Source organism: Mytilus californianus, unplaced genomic scaffold, assembly GCF_021869535.1.
Source record: "Mytilus californianus isolate M0D057914Y unplaced genomic scaffold, xbMytCali1.0.p SCAF_1, whole genome shotgun sequence".
Taxonomy (NCBI): domain Eukaryota; kingdom Metazoa; phylum Mollusca; class Bivalvia; order Mytilida; family Mytilidae; genus Mytilus; species Mytilus californianus.
Window position 1 is genome coordinate 109,015,429 of NW_026262581.1, and position 27,516 is coordinate 109,042,944.

At 32.8% G+C, this 27,516-nt stretch overlaps 1 protein-coding gene across 3 annotated transcripts in view; it reads left to right on the forward strand.

Moving 5' to 3' along the window:
* Positions 1–20,136, forward strand: part of LOC127729975 (uncharacterized) — a 40,281-nt gene extending 20,145 nt beyond the window's left edge. For 2 of the 3 annotated variants that reach the window (XM_052237978.1, XM_052237988.1), the window contains exons 8-14: positions 3,577–3,834; positions 4,745–4,777; positions 5,624–5,706; positions 8,567–8,695; positions 9,705–9,779; positions 10,043–10,181; positions 13,203–14,656. In XM_052237978.1, coding sequence (XP_052093938.1) covers positions 3,577–3,834; positions 4,745–4,777; positions 5,624–5,706; positions 8,567–8,695; positions 9,705–9,779; positions 10,043–10,181; positions 13,203–13,481 — 996 coding nt within the window. In that variant the 3' untranslated portion in view covers positions 13,482–14,656. Of the gene's footprint in view, positions 1–3,576; positions 3,835–4,744; positions 4,778–5,623; positions 5,707–8,566; positions 8,696–9,704; positions 9,780–10,042; positions 10,182–13,202; positions 14,657–17,483 lie in introns of those variants that run through there. The other variant, XM_052237992.1, reaches the window with a different exon arrangement.
* Positions 20,137–27,516: the final 7,380 nt, after the last annotated feature.

Here is a 27,516-nt window from a genome sequence, read left to right on the forward strand (position 1 = left end):
ACATCTCCAGCACTAGACTTTACATCCCCAGCGCTAGACTTTACATCTTCAGCGCTTGACTTTACATCTCCAGCGCTAGACTTTACATCTCCAGCGCTGGACTTTACATCTCCAGCGCTAGACTTTACATCTTCAGCGCTGGACTTTACATCTCCAGCGCTAGACTTTACATCTCTAGCGCTAGACTTTACATCTCTAGCGCTAGACTTTACACATCTTCAGCGCAGGACTTTAAAAGACACTTTATAATCTGTGTGAAACCAACAGGGCTCCGTACAATCTTATTATGTACGTTTTTTTATATATGAAAAAGTGGTATCGAAGTTAGAAATTCTGAATTCAATCGCAAAACTTTAATAAAGAGAATTTGAAAGAGTGGTATCGAAGTTAGAAATTCTGAATTCAATCGCAAAACTTTTTCATAAATAGAATAATATTCAACCAATCTGTATGAGAACTTCCTTTCATTTTTCAAGAAGTTAGTGCCAAAGTTAAGTAATAAAAATGCTGTTATTTCGATGGTTAGTTTAATATCTTTAGATAGTTCTAGATATTTAATGAACATCCACCCATATATGTACGTTTTATTATGTCATTTAGACACAATTGGTCGAGTGTAAATCTACGAAGTCCTGTTTGTCTCATACAGTTGGTCTCATACAGTCTCATACAGTTGATCTTTGCAGTTTTATACAGTTAGTTTCGTGCAGTCTCATGCCGTTGTTCTAGTACAGTATCAAACAGTTGGTATCAAACAGTTGATATCATACAATCTCACACAGTTGATCTCATACAGGTGTTCTGAAAAAGCGTCATGCCACTAGTGGTCTCATACAGTCCCCAACAGTCTCATACATTTGTACTCATGTAGTCTCATACAATTGGTTTCAGTCTCATGCAGTTGATCTCATACAATTTTATACAATTGGTCTCATGGATTTTGTTTCTTGCAGTATCATACATTTAGTCTTATACAGTCTCATACAGTTGATCTCATACAATTATGGTTTTTAAAGTCTAGCGCTGGATATGTAAAGTCTCTGAAAATCCTGAGCTGAGGTTGTAAAGTCCAGCGCTGAAGATATATTGTACTATGCTGAGGATGTAAAATTCAGCGCAGATGACATAAATTCGAGCGCTGTAGATATTAGGCTTAGCACTGTAGATGTAAAGTCAAGCGTTGAAGATATACAGTTCCATGCTGAAGATGTGAAGTTCAGCGCTGTATATATATACAAAATTTTCGCCGGAGATGTAAATTTGAGCGATGTTGATAAAAAGTCGAGCGCTGGGGATGAAAAGTCCAGCACTGGAGATGTGAATTCCAGCGCTGGAGATGCAAAGTACAGCGCTGGAGATGCAAAGTACAGCACTGGAGATGTAAAGGCAAGAGCTTGAAATGTAAAGTAGAGGGTGACCTTTAATAGTTGTTAATTTCTGTGTCATTTGGTCTCTTGTGGAGAGTTGTCTCATTGGCAATCATACTACATCTTCTTATTTTTATAGATACTATAAGGAATGAGTCAACTATATATGGTGTATGCAATGATTGTAAGGTGTGCATGCCCAACTGGCAGATTTCATCGGATCTTGACCTTATTTTCATGTTTTTTGGTCAATGTTAAGTTTTTTGTGGTTTGGTCTGTTTCTCATATACTATAAATAATATATCCGCTGTATTTGGTGTATGGTAGGATTGTGAGGAGTACATATCTGTATGACAGGTTTTACTGACCTGTTTAATGGTTCATTGAACAATGTACATTTTAGCCTTGGGAGCAAGAGTATTTGGTGTATGAAATGATTGTAAGGTGAACATGTCGGTCTGACAAGTTTCATCTGACCTTGACCTCCTTTTCATGGCTCTTTGGATAATATTGTTACGGTTTAGGGGGTAAGCTATAGGTTTGTTTCGGGCTACTAAGTAGACAGTCACTTCTACTTTCACGATCGTTGTTTACTGTTAGCCAACGCGTATTTAATGACATTTGATGAAAATTACAAATACTTTTATTGTTATTGTATGTAAATGTTGAAAGTTAGGTCTCTGGGAATGATGATATAGAGTTCGTCTTCACTATTTAATCATGGAGGGTCCCATGATTGAACGACGGATCTCAACTTCTGTTTACCCAGCAAATATATTGACGTCAGTGACCTCATGACCTGAGATCAGTATCCAATCAGCATTACGTAATTTGCCCACATTCATCATAAGGGCACGAGACTTTGGTAGGACAGATGTATAAAAACGAGTTCACTTCTTATACCAAAGAAATAACCAGATCAAACCAAACACGCGGCAGTCGATGCAACCCATGAAATACACGTACCTTTGAAATTTTATACACCTCCGTTGTAAATGGACCAGACCATGATTGACCTATAGATGTTTTACTACGTTTACTATGACCATGACAAACAATTAACGTACAAAAAAAATAGTTAAGTAAAAGGTATATGTGTAGGTTAACACACTGGTGACTATGTTATTGGTAAATTTTAAAACATTTCATGATTCTTCATGTTGAACATTTCTTACCCTTCCGGAACACCTGAGATCACCCCCAGTTTTTGGTGGGGTTCGTGTTACTCAGTCTTTAGTTTTCTATGTTGTGTTTTCTGTACTATTGTTTGTCTGTTGGTCTTTTTCCTTTTAAGCCATGGCGTTGTCAGTTTATCTTCGACTTATGAGTTTGAATCTCCCTTTGGTATCTTTAGCCTCTCTTTTACAATTCTTCGTGTTGAACATTTTTTATGATCCTTAATGTTAAAACATTTCTTATGATCCTTCATGTTGAAACATGTCTGATGATCCTTCGTGTTCTTCATCTTTAAGATTATCATAATCTTTCCTTTGGACATACTCATGATCCTTCCTTTGGACATTATCATAATCCGTCATGTTGAAACATTTTTTATGATCCTTCATGTTTAACATTATCATAATCCATCATGTTTAACATTATTATGATCCGTCATTTGAACATTATCATGATCCTTCATTTGAACATTATCATAATCCATCATGTTTAACATTATCATGATCCTTCGTTTGTACATTATCATGATCCTTCATTTGAACATTATCATAATCCATCACGATTAACATTATCATGATCCTTCATTTGAACATTATCATGATCCTTCATTTGAACATTATCACGATCTTTCATGTTGAAACATTTTTTATGATCCTGCATGTTGAAACATTTCTTATGGGCCTTCATGTTCTTTGTGTTTAACATTATCATAATCCTTTCTTTGGACATAATCATGATCCTTCTTCTGGACATACTCATAATCCGTCATGTTAAACATATCTTATGATCCTTCATGTTGAAACATTTCTTATGATTCGTCATGTTGAAACATTCCTTATCGTCCTTCATTTGAACATTATCATTCCCTTAATGTTAAACATTATCATGATCCTTCCTTTGTGTTGAACATTTTTTTATGATTCTCCTTCACGTTGAACATTTCTTATGACACTTCATGTTGGAACATTTCTTATGACCCTACGTCTTGAAGATTCATTATGATCATTTATGTTGATTTTTGTACTTCTTTTAGGGAACAGAAGATGTACTTATCATCGACGCTGGTGCTTTAACAAAGCAAGTCATGGACACAGTTTTAAAGTCCGCTGTATTAGAAAAATTTCAGCAGGTGTTGATACGGACGAACTATTTGTCAGGAGGGAGGATTGACCATAAATCAGCCTTACGTCATTACAGGTCACTCTATGAAGAAGGATTTAGATTATTTTGGTCAAGAGAAGAATGGGGATGTGCCCGTGGACTCCTAACTGGATGTCTTTATTTACATTTTGTAAGATTTTGTTTTCACCGATATCAAATTAACGAAAATCCGTTTAGTAAGTTTACCCTTTAGTAAGTTTATCGTTTAATTAGTTTACCGTTTAGTAAGTTTACCGTTTAGTAAAACTTATAACCTTTACACATCACGTTCGATTTCGAAGTACAAAGTGTATCAGTTTACAAAAAAATGATGTTGACATTCTTTAACTTGTTTTTAAGGAAATAGAAACATCAAGATTATAACCGACAATGTCAAAAGAATATCTGAAATTATAACCAACAATGTTAAAAGGAATTCTAGAATATAACCGACAATGTTAACAGGATATCTAAAATTATAACAGACGATGTAAAAAGGACATATGAAATAATAACCGACAATGTTAAAAGGATTTCTTAAAATACAACCGACAATGTTAAAAGGCTATCTGAAATTATAACCGACAATGTTAAAAGGCTATCTGAAATCATAACCGACAATGTTAAAAGGATATCCAAATTGGAGAAGGAAATGACCAAAAAAAACCAACAAATCAAGTCAAATGAAACAATTCTGAAAATGCAGTTTTGTTTATTGAGGAGAGTAACCGTTATCATGTCATTTACTTAGAAGTTCGATGCTTTTGCCTTCTGTAATTACAACTGTTAAAAACAAACTTTATAATCATAAACCAGACGGTTCAAATAAAATACGCTGTCAGTCATAAAGATCTTTAAAAAAGTAAAATCTTTAGTGTTTACCTCTCTTTGTTTCGTTATGTTTTGCAGTCAAAGTGCTTAGATACACACAAAAATATAAATACGAATAAAAGAAAAGAAAACATTTCTAGATTGTAAATTAATTATTAATTATAATGTAAGCTGTAAGATCGGATTTTTTTCTCCAAATTGCTCATTTAGATTTAACTTTTATGTTTTAGATGCACAAGGACTGCAGGGATACATCGAAAAAGGTTTGTTTCTTAACATTGCTACTTTAACAATGAGGTGACTTAGCTTTTATTATTGGGTAGCATTACGATTTCTAAAATGCATTAGGGACACAAGATGTAGAATATACATCGATAAGGCAGCAACCCAACAATACTATCAAACCAGAAAAGGTACATAGAAGTAATATTTGGCTTCAACAATATACTTATCCATAATTCCTTCTAAACATTACATCGTATTTCAAAGAAACTTTGACCTTTAATAACTTACATATGCAATTGTCCTATTATTTCTTGGCTCTGAATGATTTTAGATCTTCCATAAAATCTCAATGACATTGGCATACATACAAACGGGAGGTGAAGATATTTGGCATTCACATTAAACATTCGTAGATTTTTTTACCTAATGGTACCTGATGGTACATGTATGGTGCAGATGTCATCTTATATTTTTTTTTCCGAAATGTTTTTGTGTTTCTCCTAGCGAAATATTAACTCTGCAATGCATATGAAAGGGGTTGGCTTCATATAGCCATGGTAAATCCGCCGAACCTGGATAGGACTGAATTCAGTGAAGTTTTCTTAAGTCACTCAGACATATCTTGATTTGTCAGTATTGGGATTTTGAGAAAAGTTTTAGTTTCTGAATTGTAAAATTTACGATTGCAACTTTCTAAGGAAACGCATTTGCTGACCTGTTGAGGATCATTTGGATATGATGCTTACAATTATACTTTTTGTTGTTTCGTTTAATATCTTATATTAATTATATTTCTTATATTGAAATAAATAACGCAGTAATTCCGTAATTTCAAAAACTCAGATTTGATATTTTTAACTATCATTTTGTTGGAATATTTGCAGATGGATGATACACATTTAACAATTCCAGACGAATCTACATTAAATTCATATGATAATGCTACAATTACGGACTTGTATACAAGGTAACGCAAATTTCGTATTGTTCTTCTTATTCTTTCTATTTAATTACACAAGAGTATTAATTTCAGTACTCATTGGATTACCAGTGAAGGTGATACACGGCTGAAAACACATATAATATTAATAATTACTCTAAATATCAGCACAACAATGTTAAATCTGCAAATTTGCGGAAGAACAAATTTAACATTGTTGTACTGGTATATCTATATATACTTTTTTAGTCTTTTGGAAAATGTTGTTTGTGCTGTATTTAGACCTCTCTACCAAGAAATTTGTTTTGCATGCACACGTATAAAAATTGCGGTTTTTATCCAACACAATCATAGGTTTGAACGTTTTTTTTCAATTTAGACTTGTTTATATTTTTTTTTCGTTTGGGCTTGTATTATATTTGCCTTCGGGTTTATATGATCCGTTCATCCTATTTCGACTCTTTCAAAATTCAAGAGTCCATCCTAAATTGAGGTAAATTATATGGCCTTCCAAATACCGTTTCGATTCCTAACATCACTGAAGAGACATAAATTGTCGAAATCCGGATATGGTGTACAAATTTTTGCACCTCATGTTTGCGATATACCATCTTATCCGCAAGTTTATTGTTTTCTGTTTGGTAATAAATTAATAATAATATCTATTTTGTTACATCTGGTAATCCGTTTATTTGGCAATCGCCAATGGCAGTCAGCAGGGTTTAAGAACATCAGTTGTTCGACCTGCTAGTCAAATGCGTTTTGTTAAAATATACTTTTCACTTTTTTGGTCTTTTGGAAATTGTTGTTTGTGCTGTATTTAGACCCCTCTACCAAGAAATTTGTTTTGCATGCACACGTATAAAAATTGCGACTTTTATCCAACGCAATCATAGGTTTGAACGTTTTGTTTTCAATTTAGACTTGTTTATATTTTTTCGTTTGGGCTGGTATTATATTTGCCTTCGGGTTTATATGATCCGTTCATCCTATTTCGACTCTTTAAAATTCAAGAGTCTATCCTGAATTAAGGTAAATTATATGGCCTTCCAAATACCGTTTCGATTCCTAACATCATTGAGAGACATTAATTGTCGAAATCCGGATATGGTGTACAAATTTTTGCACCTCATGTTTGCGGTATCCCATCTTCTCCGCAAGTTTATTGTTTTCTGTTTGGTATTAAATTAATAATTAAGATCCATGTTACATCTCGTGATCAATTTATTTGGCAATCGTCAATGGCAGTCAGCAGGGTTTAAGAACATTAAAAATTGCGGTTTTTATCCAACGCAATCATAGGTTTGAACGTTGTTTTCAATTTAGAATTGTTTATATATATATATAAATTGAAAACAACGTTCAAACCTATGATTGCGTTGGATAAAAACCGCAATTTTTATACGTGTGCATGCAAAAACAAATTTCTTGTTAGAGGGGTCTAAATACAGCACAAACAACATTTTCCAAAAGACCAAAAAAGTGAAAAAGTATATTTTAACAAAACGCATTTGACTAACAGGTCGAAGAACAAATGTTCTTAAATCCTGCTGACTGCCATTGGCGATTGCCAAATAAACGGATCACAAAGTGTAATAAATGGATCTTATTATTAAATTATTACCAAACAGAAAACAATAAACTTGCGGAAAAGTTGGTATACCGCAAACATGAGGTGCAAAAATGTGTACACCATATCCGGATTTCGACAATTAATGTCTCTTCAGTGATGTTAGGAATCGAAACGGTATTTGGAAGGCCATATAATTTACCTCAATTTAGGATAGACTCTTAAATTTTGAAAGAGTCAAAATAGGATGAACGGATCATATGAACACGAAGGCAAATATAATACAAGCCCAAACGAAAAAATATAAACAAGTCTAAATTGAAAACAACGTTCAAACCTATGATTGCGTTGGATAAAAACCGCAATTTTTATACGTGTGCATGCAAAAACAAATTTCTTGTTAGAGGGGTCTAAATACAGCACAAACAACATTTTCCAAAAGACCAAAAAAGTGAAAAAGTATATTTTAACAAAACGCATTTGACTAACAGGTCGAAGAACAAATGTTCTTAAACCCTGCTGACTGCCATTGGCGATTGCCAAATAAACGGATCACAAGGTGTAATAAATGGATCTTAATTAAAAATTTAATACCAAACAGAAAACAATAAACTTGCGGCAAAGATGGTATATATATATATATATATATTATTCTTATGTTGGTACCAGTGGACTATTCCCCATTGTTGCGCATTTCATTGATGAATGAACAGTTGTTTTATCTTTCTGTCAACAATTAGGTGTAGTCTGTGTTATTGGTTTTAAAACTTGAATAACTTTGTCAAACCTTTTTCGTGGGATTAATTTTTTAATATCAAGCGATGGCACTATGAGTAAATATTCTATTTTTTTCGTTTATTATTCTTTTTCTGTATTTTACTGATACATAGGCCTAATTTTTGCACGCAACTTTACACTTGCATATTGACAGCGTTCGCTCATGAACTTATGTAATTGACATCAAGCTTAGGTTGCAATTCTCTCTTGCAAAATTTACCTGTTGTTCTGTTCTTGTCTCCAATGTTTTATATTTCAACTTTGCAAACTTAGCCATCGAGCGAACCACGTTACAATTAAACAACTCGTGTAATGCGCAGCAAAATCATAATTTTAATTAAATAAATTCAATTTTGTAAATCAAGATCTAAGTACTATTTCATTTTACCAATATTGCCTGCCTCAAATATAAATTTAAAAATATTTTTCAATTATATTTATAATGACGAAGTTTTCCTTTTAATCACACAGAAATCATGATATCTTTCTTATTTTTGCACTTTTAATCGGATATAAATTCCTTATTATTTTATGTTTTAGATACTTAACATCACTCCAAATCCACTGCACCCAAGTTATACGGCCTGGAATATTAAAAGATGGTGGATGGAACGTTTGTCATGATGTTAAGTATAGACCACCAGTAAATTGTCTTGTATATGACTTTGGGTGAGTATGTTTCATTTGATATTTTATAAACCAAGACAACACCGCAGAACTAACGTGTACATGAACAAGCAAACGTAGCAGAAATGTACAATTTTTTTTTATAGATATTTTAACTTTTACGTTTTAAGGTACTAAACAATATTTCTGTCATTTTATCTTGTATCAATAAACTAAATTCAATACTTCTATATTGAATATAAATCTTAGGTACTTTGCATGCATCTGCTTACATTAGCTTCCACTATCATGGCGCTTCAGTTCGTGTTTCAAAGACAAATACATTATCATTTAAGTAGTCTGAAATCTAAAACAACATTTAGTACTTCAAAAATCAAAGATTTAGAAAGAAGTCCAAATTGAAATAGCATGTCAAAACTATAGCTCATTGAGTGCATCAGCATTCGATATCCGTAAACTTCTGGTTAATGCAAAAAAGGAAATAAAAATGTTAGCAAGTGCTAGAAAACTTATCTTGAAATACTTAAAAAAAGTTTCTCTTTTGAAATTCGATGCGAATAAAGAGGCAAACAAAGTCAGCGCAGCAAACAAAATCAAAGACCTAAACACTATCAACGAAAAACACACAATCGATAAAGGAAATAAGATGAACAAACACCTCTGCAAGTCACACCCCGTTATGTTAGTCAAGGGCTGAACAGGATCGATTGATCTTGCAGATCACCTTAAAAACGATTTCTGCTAAAGTAAATGAATTTGCAAGTCAAGCCTATATCACTAGAGGTGAAACGAGTTCCATATTGACGATTCTGAATCAGTATTGGGCCAAAAGGAATATTCTCTCAAGTTTAGATGCCTTTTGGATTCATTTATTTACGACAAATGTGATTACATTTTTGCTCAATTATTGCCCTGAACCTTACTAGTAGGAACTGTTGTATACACCGTGTCTTTAATGTACACGGTTAACAAATCACATCGCGTCACAAACTGAATTCTCTGAAATCTATAGCAGGTAGGATATACAGTATTTCTTTTCTAACTATTTCAGGATAGGAAATGATTTCGTTTTTGATGATGACATTACGAAAATATATGGTTGTGAAGTTCATGGTTTCGATCCAACGTACGTATTATTAACGAATTCGTTAACTATTTAAAAAAAAAACCTGTTGCGAGGTAGTTAAATAGTTATGGTATTATGCTGTTGTTTAAGTGAAATTAATTGAAGGACAACACGTATATATGTTATATCTGTTTCAATTCGTGACTACTTAGATATATGACTTGACAACAAGGATCGGTTAGACCTCAACATAACAGATCTTCATTTAAACAACACCGCATAATAATATGCTAATATTTATCTGAATTTGGTTTGTATTTAAGCATGAAAATGAAATCAAGGAAAAGAACTGAAAAAGCATGGTTCCATGATGTTGGTATTGGAGAAGTTGAATATACAAGACGTAACAAATTTAAGATGTCAACATTTCAAAATATTAGTAAAGCTCTTGGTCATGAAAATGTAAGTATAAATTGTGTACTGATAGACCTAATCTTATTATGGAATGCTTAATCTAATTTTGGAAAAGATCTTTTTCTAATTTACCCGATTGTCAATTTTATATATATCATCCAGTGTTACTGTTATGTCGCACAAAATTCCGACGATTTACCATATACATTCATTTAATCATTTTCATAGAAGTGTTATCATTTGTCGGCAACAATTTCAGGTTTTGGCAATAAAACCAGAAAAAACGAGATAGTACAGCGATTCATATTGCCATACAAAAGAAGTGATTAGGTGTCAATTTGATGCCAGAAATAGACACAATTAAGATTTCATTCCAAATTCATAACTATGAAACATCTTCTGAAGGTGTTGCTGCATCAGGAAAATTTGAGACACTATTCCTGTTTTATCAAAACTAATTACACTTTTAAGAACAAAAGATAAGATATAATAATTATTCATTACTTCTATGTAAACCAGATTAAGTCGTCTCATATCTTCGTGGCTGACGCCGCATAGATATGAGAAGACTACATCTAATACATAAAAAATTCTACCTGTTGATAGAGATGGAAGTCATTAATTGTTTACGTAACCATGATTTGCAATTTAAAATAACAGATCCTACATCATAGCAGTAAATAATGTTGAAGTCTCTGTTCGTCATACAGCTTATAACGTATTTATACATTTCCAGCTGTTACTTAATGTATATTGAGTTATTCTCATCATATAATGAAACAAAAATTCAACGGTTCTGAAAGTGATAACGAAATGCAAATTGACAGACAAAAGGTTCCAAATTTAATTTACCAATGCTTTAAGATTTAATCTATATTTCACAGGCAGGCCTAGTCTCTAAATTTCAAGAATTCTTTTTTGTGTCATAACTAACGTTTTTTTTGATAAATGACAAAAATCAAATAAATAATTGGTGTACTCGATTGATTTACTTGACCCATTGTGTCATAGTTATAACAAAATATTTCGATAAAAAATGATACTTTGTAAAGGAAGAGAGACTGAATGCGATATTCAGAAAATTCCATTTGAGCCGAGAGCGAGCGAAGTTCGAGCCCCATATGGAGTTTACTGACGCCGTTAATGTCGTATTAAGTCACTAGCACACTGTGTAACGAATTTATCTTACCGACTATCTTAATATGTGGAATTTAGTATTGGTGGCTTATTTTTTAGTGATCACGTCTTCAATATTGAGAACCTACTTCCATTGGTCTATACAAAAACAAATACCAACAATAACCATTTGTTAGCTAGCTTTAAATGTGTTTTCTGTATCCTTTTTCAATCGTTTATCATCAATTTCTTCATCTGTTGTCCGGGCAAAACATTTTTCTTCATAGCCATGTTATTTTTATAAAGAGAAGTAACACTACTACTAATCGGGTTTTAAATAAAACACGCCCACTGACCAAATATTAAATATACGTATTAATATTATTATTACGTGTTCGCTTTTAACCAATGATATTCCTAGAAGTGTAAAGGAGTTAAAATAAAGTGCCATTTGCATTTACACAGTAACATTATTGACCATGTCTTACATCGATATTTTTATAATTCTTATTCTCTCTTAGCTTTTGTGGTAGACTTAGATAATTAACAAATACACCGGTTTTAAATTGTAGTTATTTTTTTCTCTTCAAAGTACAAATTATATTTTTACAAAGTATATGTACTTGTGCATTCATATTCTATTTGTTATATCTAATACAATTTTGAATTTGTGCAAATGAGATGGAGGACCGCCGAAATGGTTTTGAGTTTCGTACCTTTTTACCATTACAAAAGTAAAACAATAACGATAATGTTAAACATATTCAGCTTGCATAATGGTGTCAAATAAAATAAAATGTCAAACAGAATATATTGAAGATAGACTCTGCTTAATTTTGCTTAAATACGTTACATGTATTCTAATATGTGAAAATCGATGATCAAAGTGGAATTTGTGCAGTTAATGCATTTCGTTGGATTACCCGTTATGAAGAATGCTCAAGACATCCCGTAGGTTTAGCTTGCTTTTAAACTAGCTTCAATCGACCAGTAGAAAATGCCTGTACCAAGTCAGGAATATGACGGATTTTCCATTCGTTTGATGTGTTTGAGCTTTTGATTTTGCCATTTGAAAGGGACTTTCCGTTTTGAATTTTCCTTGGAGTTCGGTATTTTTGTTATTTTTACTTTTTAAAAAAGATGGCTTTGCTTCGGTTTTTAACAAATTATAATTTAACATTTCGCTTGTAAATTTTAAGCTCGTAATTGTTCTTTAACTAAAGATTCCATCTTTCTTATGTAAAAATGATATCAGACAGTTTTGGATAGTTAATTAAGGCCATGTTGGTTTCTATTCTCTCAAACATATGATATTTTTGGCTTCCAAGCTTTTTTTTAGCATACTTGTTCAGTTTTTTTCATGACACATGTTGTGCGCTCGAAAATCATGACATTAGTTATCTTTTTATAAAGCAATAGGTTAGTAAAAGGCAAAACTATTATACGAGGAGTCCTGGCAGAATTGAATATAACGGCCTAAATAGCTCAGTCAAAAATGAATGGTAAATTTATAAAACATTCATGCGCAATAATTACAACGTTTTCGCAAAATAGGTGTCAACAACCAATTTGTATAAACGCACATCATAATTGGCGTACTGACTTTGTCATATCGGAGGACTTATTATTTTATTTTAGTTGTATCTTCAGCTACGAATACATCAACAAGTTCAACTGAATGTCCATTAGTAGGGAACCTAGTCCAAGGCTGACCTTTATCATATGTTATGTTTTTGATATATTTAGAAATTGTGTTAATGGTAAATCTTTGATAGTCTGTGTTAAATTGATTCAAAAGCGATTAAAAGCTTGACATATCGTGTGAACCATTGTCTATTGTTGAAGACCCTATATTTGCCTCTACATGTTTCTGGATATTTTGTTTTGTCATTTGGTTGCTTTTGCATTTACGTCTATCCTTATCTGTTTTAGTAATAACTATGTCTTTTTCAGAGAAAAATGAATATTATTAAAATGGACATTGAAGGCTCTGAATGGGTCAGTATGCCAGTTATGATCAAGCAGGGATATTTTAAAGATGTAACACAGCTTCTTATTGAATTTCATGCGTATCCTGCTGTGTCCTATCTATCGCAATTGAAATCATTATATGATATAGGATTTAGGATTTTTTGGTACCATAGAAATCCATTTTGGAAAAATTTGTTTGTTCACAATTTAACTCAACACTCTGCTTGCTACGAGGTTCATATGATGAAGGTTGATGTGTAGAATAAGAACTGACATGGATGACGAAAATTTGATTTGACATATAAACAACCATTCTACTATAAAAGGTGTTCTAGTTATGAAAACACATCGAAACAACAAGAATGGACATGTCAAAATGAAATGGATTGACTGATGTTTAGCTGGAATGTATTTATTGATGAGATTATATTCTGTTCTAGTAAAAATACTTTAAAGAAAGCACTGATGAAAACTTTTATTTTGTAATTTATGTGATGAAAAACATGGTTTTGTACAATTTTTATCGTTTTTATTTTAAAGAAAACCCAGCTAGAACCCGGTTGCCAGTCTTATGCTCCTCATTCCCCTTTTTTATATAAACACTAAAAATGTTAAGGAGCTCTAGTCTAACACTAAACTCATCATAGATACCAAGCTTAAAATTGTGTACGCTAGATGCGCGTTTCGTCTACAAAAGACTCATCAGTAACGCTCGAACAAAAAAGTTGAGAAGGCTAAATAAAGTACAAATTTAAAGAGCATTGATGACTAAATATTCCGAAAGGTTTTGCCCAATACAGCTAATGTAATCTTTACCTGGGATACAAAATGCTTAGTATTTCGGAGGATGCGTCTAATAGAATTCCAAAACAAAATGGAGCGATTAATATAATAAACCGTGTTTTGTTAATAAACATTTTCTGCATGTCAATTTTTATTTTCTTATACAATTTCAATCATATCAACTAATAGAAAAAAGAAATCTCCTATCGTCTATTTCATGTTTATCATCCAGTTTTACTTTTATGTGGCACAAAAGTCCGACAGTTTACCGTATATATTCAATTAAACATATAACTATTGCTACCTGTTAATAGAGATGGAAGTTATTGATTTGTTTTTGTAACCATGTTACCTAAGTTGAAATAACAGATCCTACATCATATCATAAGTGTTTGGATGCAGTAACTAATGTTGATGTCCCTATTCGTTATACAGCTCATATCGTATTCCTACCTGACCCCTTGTGTCATTGTTATAACAAAAGATTTTGATGATAAAAAGCCTTTTGATCAAAATGATATTTTCCAAAGGAAGAGAGAACATAGTTATATTTGCATTTTTACAATAAAATTATCGAACTTGTCTCACATCTATATTTTTATAGTTATTCCTGTGTGTAAGCTTTAGTGCTAGAATTAAATAATTTACAAATATACCGGCATTAAATTGTACTTATTTTTTCTCTACAAATTCATATGTACTTGTGCATTGATTTGAAGGATCGCCGTGATGGTTTTGAGTTTTTGTACCTCCTTACCAATAAAAAAGTATAACAATGACGATAACTTATAAATATTCAGCTTGCATAATGGTGTATATTGAAGATAGACTGCTTATTTTAGCTGACATTTGTAACATGTATTCTACCTATGTGAAAATGGATGATCAAAGTGTAATTTGTGCAGATATAGCATTTCGTTGGTTTACCTGTTATATAAAGAGTGCTCAATATCTGAAACGGTCATTTTGATCTGAAAAGTTCTTAAAAGACATAACAATAAATTATGAAGTAATTTTCAGTATTTCAGTCATTTATCAGACTTATCCACTGCGGTAAATTCAGTACTGTTCAGACATTTCGCTTTTCTACATAAGGAAATGCCTGTACCAAGTACCAAGTCAGGAATATGACAGTTGTTTTCCATTCGTTTGATGTGTTTGATGTGTTTGAACTTCTTATTTTGATGAGAGACTTTCCGTTTTGAATTTTCCTTGGTATTCGGTATTTTTGTTATTTTACTTTTTGCAGTTAATTAAGATCTGTTGAATTCAGACTGTTCAGTAGTTGTTATTTACATGTACCCATCAACATCATACTGAATTATCTGAAAAGCTACTGAGCATTACTGAATTGACGTTAGATATTCCAAATAACTGTCCATTCCTGGGAAATAATGGACATTTTTTTTTAATTTTGCTGACTTAAAATACACCTTTAATATTAAAAATGAATCTCCAGAGTATGACATTCTATAGAATTTTATTTCGTTATGTAATGGTTTTATTTTCATTTTCTCCGTGTTGTACCCAATAATCCTTATGCAAAACTTAAAGATCAAATTGACCATCTACTCTCTTATCGAAGTTTCCATGAAAAGTAGAATAATTATTACAAACTGAACTTCAATAAAGTTCATCCCGATTAATGTTATAAATCAATGGATACGCACGTCTTTCTTGGGATTGAAAGGATATTTATTTGTGTCTTTAAGTGGTATTTCGGGAAAGAGAAAATCCTAATATGTATGCATATACATATAAATAAGAAGATGTGGTATGAGTGCCAATGAGACAACTATCCATCCACGTCACAATGTGTAAAAAATAAACAATTATAGGTCAAAGTACGGCCTTCAACACGGAGCCCTGGCTCACACCGAACAGCAAGCTATAAAGGGCCCCAAAAATACTAGTTTAAAACAATTCAAACAAAAATCAACGGTCTAATCTATATAAAAAACGAGAAAAGAGAAACACTTATGAACCACACCAACAAAGACAACCACTGAACAACAGGCTCCTGACTTAGGACAGGTGCATAAAAATGCACATGTATGTTAATGGATTATGTGTTTTTTGTTTAATAAATATTGGATGTAGAATCGTCCAAGAAAAATGAAATGGTACAACTAGAATACATTTCCAGGTATGTAACCCTTAAGTCTAGGTTATTTCACTAATAAGGGTGTGCTCGATTATAAGTCATCTTGGAAACAAAATTTGATTCTATATTTCAAACCATTCTAATAGATGAAATAAAATTAAACAAGAAAACAATGTTCATGCGTAACCTAACATTTTTTTCTTACCCTTTGCTCATTCTAACGAACAAAAATGTTATGCATTTTTTAGATGAGTCTTAAAAAGCAATCCAAGCAGACAAAGTATTTTTCATTTTTTCTCTATTATCGGATAGGAAAAACAAGTTATTTTCTGGTGAGTTTGAACCCACCCCAGCTGAAAAATGGTAATTTTTAGTCTATTTTTCGATTTTCATACGACCTTGAGAAGTGAACATTGACCAAACTGTGTTGTTTTGTCATTCAATTATTTCCTTGTAGTTACAGCAGTCCATCCATACTAACTGGAAGTAAATGGGACTTGAGTGTCTTCCTGGGAAATTTTTATAGGCAAGCCAGGTCTGCCTAAAAGTCAGTTTTTACAGATTTCTGACAAAACCGTGACCTAGATTTTACAGACCAGATATTTTTTGGCCTATTTGACGTACTACGATTGTCAGTTTTCCTGCCAAATGTCGGTGGTTCTCTCAAAATAATATTGAAAGAGGCGTAAAACACCAATCAATCAATTAATAAATCAATCAACAGGGTTTTTTTTATAAAGCAATACGTACTTAAGTAAGCGAAATGAAAAAAAAACGGCCTTAATTCCTCAGTGAAAAATGAATGGTAAACTTAAAATAGAACAAAACGGTATAAATAGCTTATCTTCTTATTTTTATAGTCATAGTCAAAAATTTATAGTCAACTCATAAAACATTACAACGTTTTAGCAAAATAGGTTTCAACAACCAATTTGTTTATTCGAACTTCATAATTGGTATACTGACATTGTTAAATCGGAGGACTTGTACAATATTATTTAATTTTATTTGTACTTCAGCTACCTATATAATTGAAAAAAAACACCAAATCATTCCTTTGAAGAATAAAGAAATGAAAATCTAACCACGAGTTCGACTGCCCGTCCCTGCGTCAGAAATCTGGTCAGTGGATGACCTTTATCATATGTTTTGTTTTCAATATATGAAGAATTGGTGTAAATGGCAAATCTTTGATAGCCTCAGTTTAATTGATTCACAAGCGATTAAAAGCTTGACATATCGTGTGAACCATTGTCTATTGGTGAAGACCCTATATTTGCCTCTACATGGCTCTGGATATTTTGTTTTGTCATTTGGTCGCTTTTCCATTTACGTCTATCCTTATCTATTTAAGTAATTTATATATCTTTTTTCAGAGTATACTGCATATTATTAAAATGGACATTGAAGGCTCTGAATGGGTCAGTATGCCAGTTATGATCAAGCAAGGATATTTTAAAGATGTAACAATGCTTCTTATTGAATTTCATGCGACACCTGATGTTTCCTATCTATTGCAATTGAAATCATTATATGATATAGGATTTAGGATTTATTGGTACCATAGAAATCCATTTTGGAGAAATTTATTTGAACATAATCTTACTCAACACTCTATTTGCTACGAGATTCATATGATGAAGGTTGATGCTTAGAAAAGGAACTGACACGGATGACAAACATTTGATTTGACATATCAACAACTATTCCACTACAAAAGGTTTCTTATTAAAACACATCGAAACAACACGAAATGATGTGTCTTATTAAAATGGATTGACTGGCGTATAGCTGAAATATATTTATTGATTAGATTCTGTCTCCTGTAAAATAACATGTATATGGTACTATAGAGAAAAGACGGATTAATTTATGTGATGCTCAAAATTGTTTTATACAATTATTAAAGAGAAGCGAAAGATACCAAAGGGACATTCAAACTCATAAGTCGAAAATAGACTGACAACGCCAAGGCAAAAAAATAAAAATAAAAAACAAAACAAAAGACAAACAACAGTACACAATAAACAACATAGAAAACTATAGACTGAGCAACACGAACCCCACAAAAAACTGGGGGTGAACTCAGGTGCTCCTTTCTTTTTTTTGTTGACAAACCCAACAAGAACCCGGATGCTAATCTAATGCTCCTCATTCCCTTTTATGTTAACACTTAGAATATCAAGGAGTGCTAGTCTTACAAATGATGCATTCAATATAATCCCCAAACTAGTAGAGCGATCAATACAGTGGTTTTGTTAATAACCATTTTTTGCATGTCAGTTTTTATTTTTCATTTATTCTCGATCATATCAACTTAAAAAAAAACTCTTTGGACCAAAACATTAAGATTGTTTTTTTCATATTTAACTTCATAGTATTAAGTTTAGTTTTTGTACCTAATTGCTTTGTGGATTTGTTAATAAGAATGCTTACAACTTTTAACAATTTACCTTTGTGTTAAAGTGGTCAAGTTTTAAGTTATTGCATTCATATAAATTATTTACTTGTGAATTTAAATAGACATTAGTCAAAATTTAAATAATAACTTGAAAGATATCTTCCCAAATAGAGGTACAATATTCGAGGACGTTGAAGTTGACCAAATAAAATTGAGAATGGAAATGGGGAATGTGTCAAAGAGACAACAACCCGACCATAGAACAGACAACAGCAGAAGGTCACCAACAGGTCTTCAATGCAGCGAGAAATTCCCGCACCCGGAGGCGTCCTTCAGCTGGTCCCTAAACAAATATATATACTAGTTCAGTGATAATGAACGCCATACAAAACCTAGGTTGAAAATCTGACATGCAAAGTTGACCTTTCATTTAATCCTGTTTTTTTTTCATCTTAAAAGAGAGGCGAAAAATACCAAAGGGACATTCAGCATACAGAATACAACATAGAAAACTAAACATTGAGCAACACAAACCCACAAAACACCGTCGGGGATCTCAGGTGCTACGGAATGGTAAGCAAATCCTACTCCACATGTGTTATACTGCGTGTTGCTCATGTTAGTACAAGCCCAGTGATAAGACTAATTCGGTATGTCACATTCGGGGGAAAGGGGGACAGGATTGTAGCAACAATCGAAGTCACTGAAATTGACGAGAACTTCCGACATGCAAAGTTGAACTTTTATTTTATCTTCCTGTTATTTTTTTCTTCTTAAAAGAGAGGCAAAAAATACCAAAGGGACATTCAATTCGCAATTCTAAAACTAACTGACAATACCATTGCAAAAAGAAAATGAAAAACGATGACAAAATGCAAACAGTTTACAAAACAAAACATAGAACAGTAAAGATTAAGCAACACAAACCCCCCCAGGAAGGGTAAGCAGATCCTTTTCCACATGTGGTATACTTCTTGTTGCTCATGTTAGTAAAAACCCAGTGATAATACTAATTTGGTAGGTCACATTCGAGGAGAAAAGAGGATGGGATTATGGTTACGACAATTGAATTATATCCGTCGTCATCTGTGAAAGAAGTATTCCATAAATGCATTTGTATTGACATTAAAGTGCCTTTTTGGTTTATCTGTGTCATTAGGTTACTGTCTAATTGATGTATACTCTTTTCATTCAAATTCCAAAAAGAACAAAAGCAATAGGAAATGGATGGCCAAAATTATTACTTGTTATAAAGCCGAATTAAAAAATAGCCGATACTTTATGTACATTCAAACATTAACAAACCTGTAATTCGGAGAAAAAATTAGGTTGAGTCACATTTCTAGTGTATGACACATGGCTAATATGTATAACATTTTCTTCAATTGGTCATGTGTGTAACTGTTAAGTTTTAAACAAAATATGGACAATACTTATTTCAAGACAAAAATAAGCACCAAATCTAATAACAATAGTGATTTTTTTTCAAGTACATATTTATCACCCTTCATACAGGTTTACTTTCTACAGAATTTACTATTATAATACATTTATAGGTTAATTTTTTGCATGAAAAAGAGAAAAGGAAGATGTTAATTACTTGCTCAATTAAATATATGATAATTTCATACTCTAGTTGTTGTTATTTTTTACATATAAATCATTGAAAAAATGAAAGCAACACTTTATAATTTGCATGCATCCAGAGCGCTTTTCTAGATTTACCTTCATCAGGAATGTTCAAAGCCGAATATTTGAAAGTGGAAGATCTATAAGAACCGAAACAGTTGAAGAAGAGTTACGTGACCAAATTGGACCTAAAAATATTATCCAAATCCACCTAAGGTCAATTTTGCCGGAGGGAGCTGAAACCTTCGTTTCTTTATAATTTTTAAATTTATAAACGGAAAATTTAAGAAGGGTTTGTTGTGAGTCATGTCAGTACTAACGAAGTACTCAATACTAAGCTGATGATAATACTGTCGGGGACTGTTATGTCCACCAGCAGCGGTATCTATCCAGTGCTGTATAAAATGAAAAAAAAAAACCACACTGTATACTTTATTCTTTGACCGATGGTTTACGAATTAAGTGATTTCTTGAGGTTTGATATAAGTCTCAATTACCAATCCGCTATAGCGTGATGCCTTATCATTTGATTTGATTTATCAACGAACTTTATAGGAGTAACACGACGGGTGTCTCATATGGATCCGGTAACCCTTCTGGAGAACCTGAAATCATCCCCGGATTTTGGTGGGGTTCGTGTTGTTCAGTCTTTAGTTTTCTATGTTGTGTCTTCTACGTATATTGGCGCTTGCTTTTGTTGTAGTTCAGTGTTTCTGTTTTTTCCTCTTATAGTTGATGTGTTTCCCTCGATTTCAGTTTGTTACCCGGATTTGTTTTTGCATAGTCGAATTTTGACTATTGAACAGCGGTATACTACTGTTGTTGCCTTTATTTGTATACAGTAGTTTGTCTTTTATGTCGTTTTTCGTTCTTTGTCCTGGATTTGTCAGTTAATTTCGACTTATGAGTTTGAATGTCTCTGGTATATTTCACCTCTCCTTTATAATTTTCATGCGTCCGAAGCACTTTTCTGGAACTAAAAATAATAGTCAAATTCATCTAAAGTCAACTTCGTATCGTCCGATTCGCTTGTCAATATTTCCATTTTCGATGTAGTCGCATGGTAACTGGACGAAAAGTATAACTTTAAGCCAGCTGCATATCTAAATAACAACGCACTTTAATTTCCTTTATAAAAATAATTAACCAAGAAACAAAACAATAACGCACTATAGCGTTTACGTTCTGACTATGCCCGTAGCCAACAACTGATTTGTTGTTATTGTCTTCTAAAACACTCCATAAAAATGGTTTCCTTGGATACTATAGACAATTTAATTTTGTTTATCCATTAGTTACCTGAAGTTCATCGATGTTTTGGCCATTGGCAAACAACTCTTTTATATATTTTATGTTTACGATACCAAGTTTCCCTGTTATCAAAGGCCAGCAGGACTATATCTGTATGTTGATGATAAACAAGAGCAGTCGGGAGGTTCTGATTATTTATTTTAAGGGTAAAATAGTGGAAGATACAAAGGGGAAATTCAAAACTCCTTTAGGTAGAAGAAAAATGACAACGCCATGGCAAAAACAGAAAAACGACAAAAAGACAACGAAGTCCACAAAACACTACACAGAAAACTAAAGACTCAACAACGCGAACCCCTCTACAAAGTTGGGGGTAATCTCAGATGCTCATGAAGGGTAAGTTGACTCTGCTTCACTAGTTGTACCAATCTTGATGATGGTAAGTTTACATTCGGAATTGTCATGATCTATGGAAAGAGGACGGGATTGTTATAACGACAATAGGAAGAGGAACACATCTGTCGTCAACTGTGACAAATATCCTATAACGGGATGGCGTTCTTTAAACTTTCGAAGGGACGACTTAAACTACTACTAGGTAACCTTGTTTCAAAAGCTTCCTTGAAAGCAGCAAATCCCTATCAAGAAAATCATGTTCGAAAACTCAAGCTACGGAATATTATATCAACTGGGAGATGTATACTCCATATGCAGGCCCTGGTAGAACGTTCCTTCATAGAAATAGAAAGTTCCCACAATTGGGAAACTAAAATCATCTCTTTTGACGTGAAGTTTTGTTCGCAACTGAATCTCATTTGCAGTTTTTGTATGCAGGTCAAGATATGACACATATTTACTTGTATCTGTGGTATCTTTTATCATAGTTACCTAGCTGCAAATTATTTTGTGAAAGGACATAATCTTTATAGCTGAACATGAAGTTACAAGATAATGCTAGCTGTTTTTATTCTTCCCGAGAAGCTCATTATGAAGTCTACCTCGTATGAATTTATGAACAAGTCAGCAAAAAATGAGCACGATTGGTTTCCATAAGATTTTTTGTTGAAAAACGCGTCTTTCAAACGTAAAAATAGGTTGTCAATAACAAAATCAAGTATCTGAATGAAAACAGATAATCAGAGTGGTTTTTGTACAAAATATTATTTATCCCTTCTTAAATTGGATGTGTATATCCAAGTTGGCAATTTCTTTTAATGAAACAAAGTTGGACTGTCTTTTCATCCGTCGTTAAGTTTAGAATGGTGAATATTAAAGTAAAGGATATCACAGTAAAATATTATTATACTATGGCAAAAGGAAATATACTTAAATTGCATGTACTATAACACTTCCTCTATACTAGGAAGTTTCAACTATATCTGAAGCCCCACTTTGATTGCTGCTAAAAATTAATGTTAACAGTTTGGAAAGAGGTTTTTTGGTGCGCTGCAGACCCAATAATATAACGTTTTTATAAGGACACGTTTGTAATTTGGGATTAAAATTCCAAAGGAACATATAACAGACCTTTGATGTTCAGGATTTCCGCTTTTGTATGGGAGTATATTTTAATTTCCAAATGAATTGTCAATACCTTATTCCGTTATACAGCAATTTATGTAACCTTATTTACACACAAGAACAATGTTTATTAGGACTTTTTCGGCGGCAAGAACAACTTATTTGTCATAAAGACAGGACAGGTGCTTAGCAATATTTATATAGATAATGTTATAACGTCTGGACAAGTACAACTTTCATAAAAAAATATGTCTTAGGACCGTAATTCCGCCAATAGTCAAGCACCCGGAACAAAAAGTAAACTCGATCTGTAAAATATCATTATACCCCTTAGTACTAAAAATTATATCAGAATCATAAGGCATTATAAAAAGTATGGACAACTGTTCAATTTAAGAATGATGGAAGAGCGAATGTCCCTATACATTGGTAAATGTCCGACTTAGTGACGGGGTATTAAAGTCATTCAGTCATAAGCGTATACTGCCCATATAGTGAAAATACAGATTGTTCATATCAGAATTCAACATCGTGGAGGTTTTATTAGTACTACTTTACAAAGACAATTTCAGAAATACTACAAAATATATATAATGATACCAATATCATCAATTGATAATAAAAAAAAGCGTCAGAAGAAAAGTTTCTATAGGCCCATTAACCATCATTCATCTGAATTTTTTAAGACTCATTACATTTTACATATTACAGACGCAACGTTGAGAATCAAACCTTTGACTGTTTGGCATAAATTTATTAATTTAAAATGTCATTGTGAAAAAATCTTATTTGACTTTTTATATAAACTTTACTTTTTTCATTGAGAACGAAGGCTATATTGGGAATACACCAATGAAATAGCAAGTTGTAATTTAACAAAACACAAAAAGGTATGTTAAATGTGGTTTGAAATATTAAGTTTAAATTACTGAAAATATTTGGTAAAAATTAAGATTTAAACTGCTTATTTTCCATCATAATTGCTTAAATGAGAAAAACGAAAATGATAATTTAGATTTTCTGTACTGTAGTACAACACTAAAAAATCTTTGTTGCTGAGCATCTTTTCTGACTTTAACAGTTTTTAAACATTCCAACTTTTCTATTTTCTCATATCTGAAGTCACCCAGTAGAGGTAATATGAGTGACACTGCTTACCGATGTTGAAATCTCGTAAATGGGTTGAGAAGAGACAAATCAAGATAATAAACAAATCGCATGAGGTAATCGCATAAACACCAAATAGAGCAAGACCGGGTGCGTCGACACTGTAAGTGTCAACTGTTACGCATTCATCACCTGCCATGCAAATCCACACTCAGTCAAAATGTCACAATCAGGAAAAGGAAACAATTGGTAGAATTACAGACAAGTCGCACATCTGCGTCAACTTATCGAGGGAAAAAAATAATATATGAAGCAGCCCTTCATCTTTCGGTAGAATCCTTAATATCATGTTCACCTGAATATAATACACAATCTACGACATTGGTAGGATTTAATACGCCTTGATCACTAACACCACTTAAAATGCAATCAACCAAACCAGAACCTGTTCATTATTTCTTTATGACTTTTCTGTTTAATAATTACCAATACTAATAATAAACATAACGAGAATTATATAGGGCATCACGTAAAATCGTTCAAGCGTATCTCAGAGTAAACGGTAGCGTATATATATATATATATATATATATATATATATAGTGTAGACTTTTTATCAAAATAGAAATGCAATACCAAGTTGTATGATAAACGATCTTCGACATTGCTTGGTTTTGATACGCTTTTATCACAAACACCACTTAAAATGCAATCAGAAAACAAAACCAGAACCTGTTCATTATTACTTTTATGTTAAAAAATGACCAATACTAATAATCAATTTAAGGAATATTGTAAAGGGTATCGTGTTAAATCATTCATGCGTATCTCAGAGTAAACAGTAGTGACCACGTGGCGTATACATATATTGTAAACTTTTAATCAAAAGAGAACTGTAATTTACCATTGTGATATAGACTCAACAAGTGAGTTTAAATGGCTACAGCACCAAAGATGATACGGCCTAGAAACAAAAAATGTATTTTTTACCGAATAATGTAAAAGTTGAAATCAAGTTAAACAAAACTAAAAGTAGATGTCTCGGTCTTGTTGCATCAAGTCGGCTAACAGGATCTTAACACGAAATTGACCTGTAAGGCATCATTATTATTACCCACTTATGTACCAAACATCAGCTTAGGATCTGCAAGCATTAAAAGGTCCGAGTAAGTACAATATTCATAAAATTGTCTAGGTCTTAGGGATTTATACAACTCAAAGTCAGGCATCCGGAACGAAAAGTAAACAAGAACTGCATTATATATGTAAACATTAAAGTACTTAAATGAATATCAATATCAGCAGACATTATAAAAAAGTATGGACAGCAGTGCCCATATAGTGATAAATATATAAGCTATCTACATCAGTAGTTATCATCGTGTTAAAAGGAGAGTTCAGAAATTGGAATGTATAAGTCATAATGTTTAAAAAGACTTGTAATTTTTAATTATAAAACACATATATATAATGATAACAACATTATCAATTAATAATAGCCAATAGCTTCAGGAGAAAAGCGTGATATGGTTTGTTTACCATTGTTTTATTAAAAAAGTTTTTTTTCAAGAATTATTACACCTACTGTTAAATTAACTGCATTATAAGTACAACTTTCATAAAAAAAGATGTATGTCAGAGAACTGTAATTCCGTCAAAAGTCAGTCAACCGAAACGAAAAGTAAACTAGATCTGTAAAATATCATTATACTCTAAAACTTATATCAAAATCATAAGGCATTATAAAAAGTATGGACAACTGTTCGATTTAAGAATGACGTAAGACCGAATGTCAGAAATGGGTAAACGCCCTATCTGAAGGCGCAATGTTGAGAAACAAACGTTTTACTGTTATTAATTAGGTTTTTATGTATAAATTAACATCAAAGAACTTACCTCTGTATTTTTGCCGCTTTCAAAATATGTAAGGGCATACATTTTGTTCTTAATAGGAGCTTATATTATGTATATAAGCGTTGTTTATTCAAGACACATTATAGGATACATGTGTGTAGCATATGATAGGTACTGACATGCCCCAGGCTGCACGAGCACTCCTTATTTTGTCATGAGGCATGCAGTGATACAGACCCTTCTCAGGTTTCCCCAGGATGCTAGGGAGTTTTCAGTTTGAGTTTTTCTGCTGCCAGGGAAAGTCATACATTAGTTTTATCGTAAAAAGTAACAAATTATCGTTTTCAAAACGAAATATTGACTATATCGTGTGTTTATTACGTTTCAATTGGACTAAAAACGTCTGTCTTAGTATATAGACGTAAGTACGAACTGATAGAAACTTTGCGCCTTAAAATGTTTATAATTCACGGATTAATAAGAAATTTGAAAGAAACATTTACGTGAATCTTTTTCGTTTGTATGGCTTCCAGACGCAAATCAAGAAATCATACATATTCAAATACACAATTGGACAAGTAATCCTGAAAAATGGACATCTCAACAGTTAAGAGAAAAGTTGCAGTTGTTAGGAATCGCCGTACCTAAAAATGTTCCAAAATCCGTTTTTTAACAATTTTATTTAGAGAACAAAGGTCGCGAAAGTATTGCTCATCCCAAGGCTAATTCCGGAAACGAAGAAACAGTCGTTATACCTATGCAGACGACAGAAAGTAATTCAGACAGAAGAACCGTTGATGTCCCGACGACAGACGTATTACGCAATCCTCCAGTTGAAGAAAGAAGTACGCGCAGCGTTTCCACTACCCCAACAACCGTTAGTTTGCAAGTAGGAAGCGTCGGTGACAATAACATGGCCGCCATCATAAACTCTTTTAGTGTAGTGTCACAATCTGTCGCACAATGTGAACAGAAACATGGAGGATGTACCCCTCAATGGACACGGACCTGTACAGAACTGGCATACACCACCATCTATTGGATATTCGTTACCTAACTCGTACTCGACAAGAGTCAGATCCGATTCTTTTTCAAACGTGGATATAGTGGCACCTTCATGACAATGTAGTATAATAGAGGGTAAGGATGTTAATCAAGGTGCTCTTCTTATTCTCAATTTTGAAGCTTCCTTGAGTCATTCGGTAATCGCAGATTGGGTTCAAGTTAATGTGGCAAACAAACCCGACCCAAGATTAAATAGGCATCTTTCTGTTCAAGAATTCATTCAGGCATTTGGGAAATACAAAAGAATAATATGTAGTGCTTACCAAGACCGAAGGGAGGAGTTAGATTCATATGAAGCCGACGTTATTAATATAAAACAACTTCTACGGTATAAAGTTTTATGATTACCACAAAATATTCACTGCTAAAGCAGCAGCTCTTCTGAGGGAAAAACAAGTTAAAGTGGATTGGAGTCTGCGCGACTGTGGTATCCTTTCCTTAATTACAGCAGGATATTTGGTCAATGCCTGCAAAATTTCCAGCCTGATAGATCATACAACACATTATTGCCCACTAAACCGATCAGTTCAGCAAGATACTCCAAGATCCAATTCATCTTACAATCTACATTATTTCATGAA